This window comes from Chrysemys picta, chromosome 4 (genome assembly GCF_011386835.1).
Source record: "Chrysemys picta bellii isolate R12L10 chromosome 4, ASM1138683v2, whole genome shotgun sequence".
In the NCBI taxonomy this organism is placed as follows: domain Eukaryota; kingdom Metazoa; phylum Chordata; order Testudines; family Emydidae; genus Chrysemys; species Chrysemys picta.
Window position 1 is genome coordinate 129123658 of NC_088794.1, and position 14534 is coordinate 129138191.

General features: G+C 41.0%; 1 protein-coding gene across 17 annotated transcripts in view; it reads left to right on the plus strand.

The window, feature by feature from the left end:
* Window positions 1–4823: 4823 nt before the first annotated feature.
* Window positions 4824–14534, plus strand: part of VRK1 (VRK serine/threonine kinase 1) — a 58468-nt gene continuing 48757 nt past the window's right edge. For 4 of the 17 annotated variants that reach the window (XM_005307013.4, XM_024103299.3, XM_042858692.2 and 1 more), the window contains exons 1-3: window positions 4824–4982; window positions 11931–12092; window positions 14187–14242. In XM_005307013.4, coding sequence (XP_005307070.1) covers window positions 11936–12092; window positions 14187–14242 — 213 coding nt within the window. In that variant the 5' untranslated portion in view covers window positions 4824–4982; window positions 11931–11935. Of the gene's footprint in view, window positions 9514–9922; window positions 9954–10537; window positions 10837–11930; window positions 12093–14186; window positions 14243–14534 lie in introns of all 17 variants that reach the window. The other 13 variants (XM_065593575.1, XM_065593579.1, XM_065593580.1 and 10 more) reach the window with 11 other exon arrangements.

Genomic DNA, 14534 nt, shown 5'->3' on the forward strand with positions numbered 1-14534 from the left:
CTGTGGAGTCACACGCTTGTAAATTTCACATAGAGAGTTTTCAGTGTTTGAAGGAGACAAAAAGTATGCTGCAGAGGTACAGCTGCCCGTCTGCAGATTTAGGGGCTTCTTCCCCACCCCCTGCCATTTTGCTTCCCTGCCCCCAGTCCACCTAGCAGAGCAGAATATGGGACTCATAGGAAGGCCTTTGAAAAATTAATTTAATTTGTAGTGGGATGAAGTCCTGCAGAACATTTTCAAACAGTTATAAGAGCTGTGTCTCCCTCCCTCCCTTACATTTGAATTGTAAACTTAATACACTTAGATTTGAGCCATTTGAATGGTCTTGTGATTAGGATATAGAATTGGGAGTCAGGAAATTAGTCCTTTTCTCTGTTCTGTTGCAGATTTCCTCTGTGAACTTTGGCAAATGTCTTAACTGTTCTGTGCCTCAGTTTCTTCATCTGTAAAATGGGGATAAGTGACTTACTCTTCAGCAGGACATTGAAGCTTAAAAAGCAACAGAGGGTCCTGTGGCACCTTTGAGTCCAACAGAAGTATTGGGAGCATAAGCTTTCGTGGGTAAGAACCTCACTTCTTCAGATGCAAGAAGTGAGGCTCTTACCCACAAAAGCTTATGCTCCCAATACTTCTGTTAGTCTCAAAGGTGCCACAGGACCCTCTGTTGCTTTTTACAGATTCAGACTAACACGGCTACCCCTCTGATAATTGAAGCTTAAGTCACTATTTGTAAACTGCTTGGAGGAGCTTAGGAGGAGTGTTAGAGACATGAAAATTATTCATTTCCATCATTCACTTTCCTTTGAAGGAAAATATCGTTCATTAAATCCTGGGTTAAGGGCGTTAGCACTCTCACCCTAAATTTTTTTTGTTAGAGTTGGATAAAAATGTTAAACTGTTGTCTAACATCTGTTTGCACATCAATTACATCCATCCTCTGCACAATGTTTTCAGTTTCCTCTGGCTTCTTAATCACTGGTAACAGTGTTCTTCACCTTGTAAAAACTTTAAGTTCAGATATAATCAAATGCAATAATTTGTCTAATTTGCTAGTTGCAGGTAATGAAAGGACACATGGGGAAATCCTTAAACATGTGGCAGGAATAACTTTGTTTCTAACTAGTTATTAATAGCATTCAGACACAATAGGATGTTGTACTGACCTATTAATATACACCATGGATGCATCATGAGGCCTGAGGTCACTGGGCAGACTGCCTTACATACTTAAATTGTATACACCTCTACCCCGATATAACGTGACCCGATATAACATGAATTCGGATATAACGCGGTAAAGCAGCAGGGAGCCCCGGGCCCTTTAAAGCGCCGCCCGAGCCCCGCTGCTTTACTGCGTTATATCTGAATTCGTGTGGAGCCCCGGGCCCTTTAAATCGCCACCCAAGCCTCACTGCTGGAGCTCCGGTGGTAATTTAAAGAGCCCGGGGCTCCCCGCAATGGCTGGAGCACCGGGCCCTTTAAACCACCGCTGGGGAAGCCTGACTGTACCGGCTTACTTTAACCTCTGGATATAACGCGGTTTCCCCTATAACATGGTGAGATTTTTTGGCTCCAGAGGACCGTGTTATATCGGGGTAGAGGTGTACTAATGGAGCAATAAAAAGGCTCTATAGTGTCCTATTGCTATTATAGTATATTTAGGCTTGGCAGAATTAGATTTTTATCGGTAAATGTCAGTAAATGTCTATTTTACCATATACACACAAACTGAAGAAAAAATATGTCATCTAATGTTGAAATTTCAGATAGGCAAAGTAGTAAGTTCTCAAGCAGCATTTATTCTTAGTTTGCTTTAAGGATGTTTACTTTGTATATTTTGTGTGTTGACAGTTTGTGGTTTAACAGTTAGAAAGCTTAATTTTTTGAACCACAATGTCAATTGTCATTAAATTGTCTGACTCCCCCATCAATGGTTCCAACAACGGTTAAAATTTAAATAAGAATATTTTCTATTTTTATTTCAAATCCATAATTTTGCACAACTGTGAAAATTTAAATAAATACATCCAAAAAAGCTTAAAAATAAACATTGATATTATGTCAGAATTATCATTAAAAAAATCCATTGAATTCTGCCAAGCCTAAATATAGTATGGTTATTATTCTTTTAAAAATAAAAATTAAATTAACTCTTCAATGCTTCTTGTATACATTCTTTTCACTGAGGAAAACAATATAAAATGGAAAGGTGAGAAAAAAGTAGAAAAAGCGTGCAGTAACTGCATTTTTCTAGCATTAACAAAACCTATCATAGATATGAATGGAAGCATCATGTCCTGAAATGCAGTTTGAGTGCATTTTGAGTGCTCACAAGTGAGCTTGAAAAGCCTGGGTCTGCATGTGCGGGTACACGGTCCTGCATACACTGTGCAGTGCAGACATACCTGAAGTAACAGTGCACTTATCACAAAACTTTCTGGGTGTGGATGGCAGTGTTGTGTTGTATTTGGCAGTTAAGATTCACTACAGACCCAGCTGTATCACTGTCTTCTCACAAGCCTTGCTCGCATCTCTGAGCTCTAGTTCTTTGGCCAGGATTATAATCCTATCTGATCCAAGCCATTTTAAGCATGATTCAACAAAATATTAATATTTATCTTTATAGCACTGTACAGATGTCATTCTAGCATCCCTGTGAGATATGTAAGAACTGTTCCCATTACGAAGATGGGGAAAGTGAGGCAGAAAAGTTAAGGGAATGGTCCCAGGTGACAGAGGAGTCCAATGGAATTAGTGTCAGGAGTTTCCAGCTTGTCGTCTTGTGCTCAGACTATAAGACCACATGTTTCACAAGAACTTTCTCTAATTCAGTTATGCAAAAATTAGAGATGGACCAAAATTTGCATTTGAGGTGTCAACACCTTTTGAATTTCAGGAGGAACAGGATTTGGAGTCACAATGCCACTCACTGAGATTTGGCCCATCCACCCCTCTGTCATAACTGTAAGAATGATCTTATGGGCAAAGTGCTACAGTATGTAGCATCTTCTGCTTTCTTTACTTTTATTTTTCTGATTTTTCTATGAGCTTGCAAAGCAGGTTATAAGGTATAGAATTCAAAGCAGTACAGGTTGTTGAAAAGCAGCAGAAATACATTATATGGGAGCAACTGAGTATGTGGGGTCAACCTAGGTTTTCAAAGGGAACAGGTATCTAGGTACTATAATGATGGGCATATTACAGTTTGATTGGTGTTAACACATTCTAATCTTTGTTTGGCATCCCTAAGAATGGAGCCTCTTAAGAGTACCCATCAAATCATCTCTCCCCATTTAAGGAATCATTGAGCTGACTCCCTGTGCCCCTCAAACAAAACAGTTTTTTCCTCCCCCTCTTGGCATTCCTTGAATTCCGATCTTCCGACTATGTGTCTCTCCAAGTTCACAGCTTGGTAGAAGCAAGTGTGGGTGTGTTTTGATTTCTCTCTGACAACAAAAGAATGAAATGTAGTGATATCTGCTGACAACTGGATCAGAGCTCCCAGGTATCAAGATTTGACTCCAACCAATATGTGGTGAGGAGGACAATCTGCTTTGACCTTATAAGAGATCTGAAAGGGGGCAAACCAAAATGTTTCCTTTGCAATTTATCTCTCTCATTCTGTAACTGTATCAGTAATTCTGTAAAGTGATTTGACATATATAAAAAATATTGTGTAGAATTTGAATTTTTTTTAAACATGAACTGACTTTAAGATTGAATGAAAAGGTTCCTCAGCACAGCAAACAAATGAAATAATTTACCATAACGATTATTTTTTGTGAAATTCTTAGAGGTAGGTGTACCCCTAGAATCACAGAAGCTAAAAAGACCTGTTTAGATTATCTAGTGTCCAGTTACATCATGAAATTCATCCATGTGCCACTGCAGAGCCTGGCGTTGGCATGGAATGAGAGGAGAGTGGCTTGCATTTGGCCTTGACATAGGTTAGGGCAGCCCTGGTTGGTGGCCTAATTTGTTTCCTGCTGCCTAAGGCCCCAATGGGCCTTATGGCAGCTAGGGAATAATCAGGGTGCAGTACTGCCTTGCTTCCTTCTATCTCCCTGACCAGCTCTGTAATGAGTCCTGTGCTGGAGTCCAGTGGTTCTGCACCTGACTGACAAAGACTGTATGCTGGGGGATAATCCTTGTGGAAGCACTGTGTTCTGCAGGCACTCTGAACCAGCATGGCTGGCACAAATGGCACAGAGCAACCATGACTTGAGCATATAGTTTAGCTCAGTCCAGTTTTAACGTTTCAAGGATGGGTCTTCCACTACCTTTCACAGCCTGAAAGCTCTTACTGTAGGAATAAGGATGGCAGTTTTGCCAGCTCTTGCAGGTATTTCCTGGTATCGGGTGGGGTTTTTTAAAGCTCTGGCTCCAGGAATCACTTGACTCTCAGCATTCTTCTTTAGAAAAGTTTCTAGCCCTCATTTTTCTGGAAAATCTTAAAACGTGACCTGTAAAGGCTCGAATACCAGAGGGGGTGGGGGGGACCTCCCATTCAGTCTTTAAAATCTCATGCTTTTAAGCCAGTCCCAGGAGTTGAGTGTGCGGTTTGGCAATTCTGCAGATGCATCGCCCTTGGCTGTATTTTCCACTTGCCTCCTGGGGTTTTACTCATTAGATGGTCTCCGAACTGGAGTTCCTGAACACGGCTCCTTTGCACGGCTACCTTCGCGCTCCTGGTCCTTTCGCTCTGGGACAGCGCAGGCTTGCGCCGCCAAGCCAACAAAAACTACAACTCCCAGGGTGCACCGGGCTCGGGGGTGGGGAGGGAGCGACGGTGGCCGGTGAGGTGCGCGGCCGGCTCTGTTCTCTTGTAGGCGGGCTCCGCCGGGTAGGTAGCCAATAGGCGAGGGCGATAGTGGGATGTGCGTAGACTGGCGGGCGGGTTGCCTGAGGGCTCATGCAGTGCGGGAATTTCGGACGGGGAAGAAGGAGCGGTTGGGCCGGGCCCGGCTCCTGAGACCCAGCAGGTATTTGAAGCTGGGGCTCTGAGGAGGCGGGCTCAGCCGGCTGGAACCGGCCTCAGCCTGCTCCCCTCCCCCCGGCGCTGGGCTCCGGCCCGGGAAAGGGGCGGGAGAAGCTCCTGTGTCGCGCTTTGCCCCGCGAGTCCCCGTGGGGGGAAGGGGTTTGACCCCACTCGCTCCCCGCCGGGGATCAGCCTCTTCCCCCTCCCGGCTTGCTCGGCGCGGGGCTCACTCCTGCCCGGCTTCCCCACGCCCACGGGCCCATTTCCACCCGGGGAGACGTTACTGAAAGGTCTCGAGGTTCATCCCGCCCCTTAAGCTCGGGCGGGGCCTACCCAGCTGTGGAGCCCACAACCCCGCAGTGCCCCGCTTCTGAGCCTGCCCCCTCAGCCCCCCGCCCCAGGGGCTTTTGATGGCCGCGGCGTTGGACGCGGGTAATGCTGTATACGCCAAGGTGTGAGTCATGGGGGGAGGGAGAACGGGCGGGATCAGTCCAGCACGTGCAGATAAGAGTGAAGTGTATTTCTCATCTCTTGGGGAGGGGTGTGAAGGGAGGAGAAGTGTCACGGGGAAGTGGAGGGCGGGGACCACTTGAAATCCATCATCACTTAAGACGATGAGGATGCGAGAGAAAATAAGTTTTACCTTGTAACAAATGTATCCTTAAAATCCTGCCTAAATGAGTTAGGCTCGAGCAGGTCCATCCTGTTTGCGACCCGGACTGTGGAGATGAGTTGGCTCCATTTTTCTACTGTTGATAGGACTCAACTTGCACAGGTGTAGACTCAAACCTATTGTCCCGATGGATTTACAAGGAGAGCACTTCAAGGCATCCCTCACATTCTCTATCATTCATTAGGAAATTTTGAGTCTCTTCTGCTGGTGCTAAAGATTTTGTGATGTTTGGAGACTGTCTTGTTCCTGATTAAGTTTCACACGTTAAACTCATCGCTGTTTGAGACAGACTTTGAGATACCACTTTCTTCTTGGTGAGAATCAGCATTGAGTGCCCCAAATGAATATCAGAACAGCAGTTCTCAACCTCTGCAAAATCACCCCAAATACCTCAAACTGAAGGACTTCCTTGTTGTTGTGTAGGTGTCTGTTGTTGGTCCAAAGATGTAGAGATTTGGGGGTTATATCTGGTTTGGCTTTTTAGACATTTTCCCAGATAATAGAAATATATGAAGGGCTTTATCAGTCTGAGAATTATATGAATGGAAGTCAGAAAGTTGAAGAAGATTTTAAATCTAATTGAAGTACAAAGTGTTAATTATGGCTGGAGAAGATGGTTTAAACTGGTTTAAAATTAATCCAGAATCAGGGAGGTTGCTTCTAAAAAGAACTAGATTTCGCAGGTCTGATTCATGCTGCATTGAGGGATTCAAAAAATTAAAATGTCTTTCCCTCTGTGAAGAGGCCTGTGTCCAGTTTTCCCAGCTTTCTGCAGTCTTGACAAAACATTATAAAATATTTTAAAATCCACCAAAATTCACCCTGTCTAGTTTGAACATAAATACTGAGAGGGAAGAACTTTTAAATAGCTGTAACGAAAGCAATTACTTTGCTACCAATTGATTTTTAATAACCCCAGTTAATCTGAAATGTCTGGTGTTATTCTAAACGTGTAACAGAAGGCCTGAAGGAGGGGAAAAAACTTTCTTGCATAAATTAGATCTTCAATTGCTGTAGAAACTACCTGTTTTCACACTGGAAATATCTGAAATATCAGTGGCCATTTTGGTGCCTTTCTCTCTGAAATGAGCAAAATTGTGTCCATTGTTTTGAATAAAACAAACAAAAATCCCAAACCTGCAAACAGTTTAAAGTATTTAGGAAATTTAAAAAAGAAAGTGTTTTTGTGGAGAGGAGGAAGGTATTTTTTTCTTCTTTGCTGGCAGACTTGGAGAGTTCTGCTATGAGTAAGCAATATTAATGATGCACAGATTTCATGTCTAGCTGGAACTGCCTATTGACTAAAAGATTCACAGGTTAGCAGCACTGTCCTCTCTATGCTGAAAAATAAAAAGCGATCCTATTGAGATAAACAAATCTAAAAATGACAGTTTGTAGAAAATAAGAAAAGAACCAGGAAGGAATTCAGCAGCATAGTTATTCTGAATGGCCACATACAGAAATACTTCCTTAAAATGAATTTGATTTATAGTCATTTCACTTTTACTGAGAATGGAAGAAAACACAAACTGGGAAATGTCTATTCAAGCTTATTTAAGAGTACAACAGCAGTAACTGGAATACTATTTCAGATTGCATTTATAAAGATTACTGATTGCGAGACTGAATTGCTGAATTGTGTGCATACCTCAAGCATAGCATGTGGAAAAGCAGACCGTCACCTTGTACTCACTAAAGAAGTTTTGGAGAAGAGTTCAGACAAACCAACCTCTACTTCCGTTGTCATTTTTCTGTTTGTTAGGAGCAAAATCTAAACTATTCAGTCTATACAACTTCTGAGTAAACAGCCCTATAAAGTGGTGCAACCATGTGCCTTAAAAATATGTTCCTGCCAGTAAGCAGGGTCAAATCTTTTCAGTACTTAAGAGAGAGATGTCAAATAATATACTACATAGTACCCTACATTCAAGGATTTCAAAGCAGTTTGTGAGCACTAATTCAATTAAGCTTCACAATACTCCTGTGAGATAGAAAATATTTCTGTTTACTGATTGGGGTGAGGTGGGGGGAGTGGTAATACACACAGAATGATGAAGTTGCAATGACTTATTACGGAGAGAGAGACAGACTAGCATCTCCAGGCGATAGACCATCTCTCCTCTCAAAAGGTATATCTACACTAGAATAAAAGGCCCATGGCACAGCTGTGGTTGTCTTGGGCTCAGAGGGCTCAGTCTCTAGGGCTAAAAATTGCTATATAGATGTCTGGGCCCGGGCTCTGGGACCATCCCCCCCTCGTGGGAGATTTCAAAAACCAAAAAAAGCTATGATGTAGGTAATTTGTAGTCTTCTAAGGCTGTACTAAATGTATGCCCTAGTGTGGTGTTAGTGGGTATTGTACTGTTTGGATGAGAGATAAAACTGATGCTCTGTCCTTAGTATGTATTGTGCAAGAGGAATAATTTTAGTGCTGGTATTCTGGCAAACTTCTAATTTGAGTAAATTGTATTTGATTATATCTAAACACCTCCCCCCCCCCCATCACTTTCATTTTGTTATAATCTTCACTTCCTGCCCTATAAATTCTGTTGTTACTATATTGTTAAATAGCTGCAGCATTCCTCTCTAGAAATGAATGATTTTTGTGCATCATTTTGTAAAGCATTTTAAGATCATATGCAATGAATGTTTACTTTTGGTTGGTTAGTAGTATCCCAGTGAGAAGTAGATGCTTTGAAACAAGGGACATCCTCCAAATATGGAGAGGGTAATATTCCAGTCATATATCTAAATTAAAAGTGTAGTGGTCTACAACATTTAACAGACCATTTAATCTTTGGGTGGCAAATTATGTGCAATAACAAAAGTAGCAACAAAGGGTTGTCTTTTCCTTCTTTGTTGCTGTTTACCTTGTCTCTTCAAATTTCATTGTCTTAAAAATGTGGGGTTTTTTTTTTTTGTAGGCAGCTACAACTGCTTCCAATCCCAAAATCTTCCTGTTTTTATACTGTGTAGCTTCTGAGAAGGTACATATCTGAACATATGATCTCAAGTGTGGAAGCATGGGGAGCCAGAGCTTCAGTACTTCCAGAGGACAGGTTTTCTGCAAAAAGAATGCTTAGCCTTGAGCACGCTGCCTTTTTAAAACTATAATTGCTTGGCACCTATGACCTAGTGATAGCTTGACCAACTTGTGAGTAGGCACAGTGCCATCCTAACAGATGGATATGAATGTGTAGACAGTCAAGAAACCATGTATGAGTATCTAGTATAATTGTTAAGGGCAGGATTCTCAGCTGGGAACAGTCAAACCTCTGTTCATTCTGAGCTTTCACTTTATGGTTAAGGGGATGTCATAATTAATTCATTTATTGACTGAGTGTCTGCAGGCGTGTAACTTTTGACCACGTTGGATAAAGAAAACTGGGGGGAGAGGGGAGCATTTTTCACTAACTCCTTTTGTGGAGTTAGTTGAAGTAAGCTGTTTTGTTCCCTGTCAGCAGCAGATCTAATGGTGAGGTTACTAGGGTGAAATATATCCATAACTCTTCATTAATAAAGCTAATATTTATGTTGAATATAAATAGTTCAAGTTTTGTCTCTGGTTGGTAGCATTTTACAAAGAATAAATCCCAGGAGAAGATGTGGCAGCACAGGTCAATATAGTATTTTCTGAAGCCAGGTATATGGTGGTGGAGAAGAAGCAGTAGTTCCTGGTGTCTATGGACCACTCTCTCTGGCTAGTTCAAGGAACATTTGAATTTGTACAAATCACACAAGTCAGATTTCTCCGCAGTTATAAATGGAGGAAAAACTTTAACCTGATGCTATTGTATCTCATTTAAAAAAAACCCTGAAGTGTCAAGAAAAACATTTCAAGAGGACCAAGTGCAAATTATGGGTAAACTTTGTTTTATTAATTTAGATGAAGTGTCTCAAAGCTGTGTCTGGATTATATATAAAAGGTGGTTTTATTTTACAGTAATAGCTAGAAATATTGGAAAGCAATTCAGAGTTTAAAAAAAATCTTTGCATTTTGGATACTAAAAGGTTCAGATGTGATAGGTGTGGGTAATAGTATTTTAGAAATACATTTTAGAGGTACCCTTCTCTTGAGGTGGTGATTTCATATTTGTTCTGCTGCTGGTGTGCCTATATCTGCTATGAGTATTCAAGTGTAGTTCTACTATCTTATGAAACTTTGCACATTTAGGAGGCTCCTGAAGAGTAGAACAGTATATTATTTCTTTTACTTTGGGGGTGGGGAATGGAAGCATTTTATTTTTTTTAACATTTTATTTTTCATCCAGGTGACGCATTTCCGGGCTGCAGACTTATTAGGTAGGGGGCACATCTCATTTGCCAGGAAGTGGTGCTGGCAGCTGGTGGGAACATGATACCTGTTGTCCTGTCCTCCAGGAGAGTGTTGCAGACTCTGGCATGGCAGGGGGCTGCTTGGGGGAAAAGCAGTGGCTATTCAGACCAGGGAGCTTCAGGGAAAGGGTGTGGTGCTTGGGGTTGCTGCTACAGTTGCAAGGCCCTCTATTTCTCAGATGGGGGAGCTGGAGAGAGGGCCCCAAAAGTGCATAGCAGCCAGGAGGGGAAGCTGATGAGTAGGGAACAAAAGTTCAGCAAGACCAAGAAAGGAAAATACAAGGAAAAGGAGGACACTGGGGAGTCAGAGAGGAAGTTGCAGCGGGGTGAGGCAGAAGGGAGCAGAAATAGGCCAATTCAAGCAATTGTTTCAAGCCTTTCCCCACCGTCTCATTGCACCTTCTCTGTAATCTGCACTGTGCATTTGCCTTTCTCTGGTCTTGCTGAGTTACCACTTACAAGCTTTTCCACTCACTGGCATACTGTCCTAGCTTTAGTGCATATTAGGAACCTCTTCACTCCTTTTCTCAATCTCCTCCCTTTTAATTCAGCGACACCTAGTTTGAATGGCAATCAGTATCCATCTGCAGAGGCCCACCAGATGAGTCCTGGAGAAGGGCAATAGGTGGCAGTTTCTCCCCATTTGCTGAATGATAGCTATGATAGGATCATCTTCAAAATTGTCACCTTCCACTTCGTGGCAAACAGTATATGGCTCCTACATCATGGGAATAGTCAGGAACTGTGATTACATAGAAGAAATACAAATAATTATTCTGCTGTCCAGGAACCTCACAAATTGAGCATTGTTAGAATTTGAAGACCCAAGGCTAACTGTACTTTAAAAAAGGTAAGCTCTGTGTATGGTTATATGGTTTTATTTTTCATAGGGAACAGACAAAGATCAAGTTCTATGTAAAACAAATTAAGAAGGCCTTTCACATGAAAGATGTATATGCATTCCTTGACATATCATACCCAAACAATCTAGATAGAAAGAATTGACTCAGTGAAATTTTGGTTCTTGTCCCAGTGTTGGAAAACCCTAAGGGGCTTATTGTCTAGTGAAGATCTCAGTCATTCTGGAGGGTAACATATTTATTTGACTGTGATGAAGCCATTAAATTATTTAGTTTCAAAGTGTTCTCTTCCCAAGCTGGAATTTGAAGGTCAAGAGGCAGAAATAAGATTTATGTTCAGAACCTTGAAACTGGAGGTTATTTATTACACTGTTGAGGTTTCTGGATTATTTTAAATGCTGTCCTGGGATACAGTAAATCCACTGTTGCATTTTTGTTACAGATATATTTGTGGGAGAACATTCTATGACTACTCGAATGGTTCTTATAGGTGTTTGATCTTTTTGTGGCATCATGCCAATCACAAACTTAACTACTGCAGACATGGTTAAAGAGAAAGTTGAGAGTTCTTTTTTAGCTGTATCTAGCTTCAGGACTCCAGTTATTAAAGACATGGACTACATGAAACATTTGTAAATTTAACAGGCTTGATAAAGCTTATTGTATCACAGCTAAATATATTTTTCATATTGTCAGATCATAATTAATTATCAAATGGAATAGATTCTGTAATTCTCCAGTATGTATTAAATTATGCAAAGCCTTCTAATACAAAATCTTTTGTTCTGAAGCTTCCTTTTTTACTTTTTATCAGATTTTTCTTATAATCAGCTGAGAAGTTTTTTTCCTGATCCCTGAAGAAATATGCATTGCTTTTCACCTAGGATTCATGCCAACAGGATTACCTTGCAAATTTCTTACAAAGTATTTTTGTAGTAACAATTTGGCAATTTCAACAACCTATGGTTGCTTTGTGGAAGTCTGTCATGAGCAAAAAAGAGCATAAAAAACTGGCATATGGAGTAGAATAAGGATGCAAAAGAAAATGTGCTCAGTTTATAACCCTGGCATTTACTTCTTATAGTGAAAATGCCATATATAAAGAAGACATCTGGAAAAAGAGGTCCTGTGAAGAGGAAGCTTGCAGAAGAGTTTGCTCCTGGAGAAGTGTTAACAGACACATCAAAAAAAGAGTGGAAATTAGGCATGCCTATAGGTCAAGGTGGCTTTGGATGCCTATATCTTGGTAAGTTTGTGTGACCCAAACTACAACTTCTTAAAATGAGGGTCTTTAAGGTCCCCCCTCCCCAATAAATTGGGGACCCTATTGTCTTCAAATTAACAACTGTTTGGTTAGAGCTGCCGTTTAGTGTTTTTCTTTCTTGCAGAATTGAGAAATGTAGGTAGAAAATTAGTTATTAAAGGCATTGAAGATATAGTCCTCCATACGCTGTATTTGGAAGCCCCTCTTGGTTCGTACTCTAACCCCAACTACTTCATATGACAGATCATATTTTTTTCTTAGCTGAAGTGACATTCTTTATTCCCATATAAATCATCCATCTTTATAATATCCCTCAAATGTTTGTAGACAGATTTCATAATTCCCCCTTTCTCATATTTAATTAGTTTATCATCTTAAAGGTCATTTATGCACTTTTAATTTAAATTTAGTACTTGTGAGAGAAGCCAGATTGTTGGTGTGGCCACCAGCACTTCAGGCATCATCCCTACACTGCCTTGCCATGGTATTTCAGCTCTGACTTTGGAGGACCTATCTGTAGAGGTGAGAGGATAGCTCAGTCTCCATGCTAATTTGGTCTTTGGTCTCTGTTCTGATGGTATTATTTATCATGAGGATACTTGGCACTTAAATTCTAAACTGAGACTATTGACTCATTTGATATAGGATGCTGACCAGACAACAGATGACAGCTTTCCATTTCCTCTCTGCTGGGTTGCATTTGAACTGACATGGTCAAGTGCTTGATAGATATTGCAGGGAATTGGTTATGTAATATCAAGTCCAAGTTTCAGAGTAGCAGCCGTGTTAGTCTGTATCCGCAAAAAGAAGAACAGGAGTACTTGTGGCACCTTAGAGACTAACAAATTTAGTAGAGCATAAGCTTTCGTGGACTACAGCCCACTGCATCCGAAGAAGTGGGCTGTAGTCCACAAAAGCTTATGCTCTACTAAATTTGTTAGTCTCTAAGGTGCCACAAGTACTCCTGTTCTTCTTTTATCAAGTCCAAGAATTTCACTGTCAGGGTATCATTAAATTTAATTTTGTAGTGCTTTCTGTTTGTTGAGTGTGAGAAAACGTGTGAAAAATAATTTGGCACCTAATCCTTAAATGTATCTGTTTTCTCAATAAATGGGCAGTGTGAAGGTGGTCCTATCATAGCTATCATTCTACACACCAGTGTTGAGGAGATGAAACTTTAGATGAACACTCTAGCCAAGGGCCCTTTTGACTATGTGGTGCCTTTACTGTGTGACAAGATGTCCTCCCTCTCCTCCCAATTTATGTGGCATGATTGCATTGAATTATGTGGCATGCAGTCACTTATTGATTACAGAATCATTTGGTAAGCCATAGTGCTCCTAAAATGAACTGGCAACAGTAGGAGGGGATTAAGCGTTGTATTGAAAGACGGTAGCTGCCAAGTGGGGTTTCTAGCCTTGCCATGGCGGCCCTCCACTACTGCATGTTTTTGCCCATTCAACTGGTAACCCTACCAGAGATAGAACTCTGCTCATGTTATACACTTGTGCATATTAGTAGTTGCCTTTGCAGGAAAGACTAACCTTGCTCCCACTCAGAGAGTGCTTAAGCCCCTTCTCCCACTGGTATAGATGCGTGCCCCGGCTCCCTGAGTATCTGGTATTTTAAAATTGCCTGCCATGGAATCCCCCATTAACACATCTCCTGTGGAGTTTCTAAAATGGCACTCAGACAAGCTGAGAGCTGAAAGATAGGAAAATATTTTTTGGATATATATGGTATCTTCGTAAAAAGGTAAATGATGGTCTCCTGTGCGTAAGCCACACTGTAAATTAGGCCTTACCTTTAAGTCACTTGAGAAGGTACTATTGAATGGGAAGGGGGTGGGGGACTCCTTTATCATTTAGTAAATGTCCCCAGTGGGAGAAATCAAGACCGGAAATTTAACTTGGTTTTCTGCATAATTCTGACACCAAGCTACTGAACAATTTATATTCATGTTAATATTTAATTACTTTATAGAGTAGCTAACCAAATGACATAACAAGTAGTAACTGTATGTGTTTTACGATAGTTGCCTCTCATTCTACTGATAAACGCTTCATATTTTAACAGCTGATGTTAATTCTTCAAAATCGGTTGGCAGTGATGCACCCTATGTTATAAAAGTGGTAAGAGAAATTTTGAATCTATTTATTTCAAGATATAAAATGACTTCTCTAGTATTGCATGTATAACATGAAACATCCCCTCAGCTAGAATTGAGTCATATAGTGCGAGCTTCATTAATGTACGTTTAATAATAATTGTGGTAATACCTAAAAGCCCCAGTGAGGATCAAGACCCCATTGTGCTAGCTACTGTACAAACATGTAAGACATGATCCCTGTCCCAAACAGTTTACATGCTAAACACAAAGTGATATATGAAGAGAGGAAAAGAGAAACAATCACATTTGTGCTG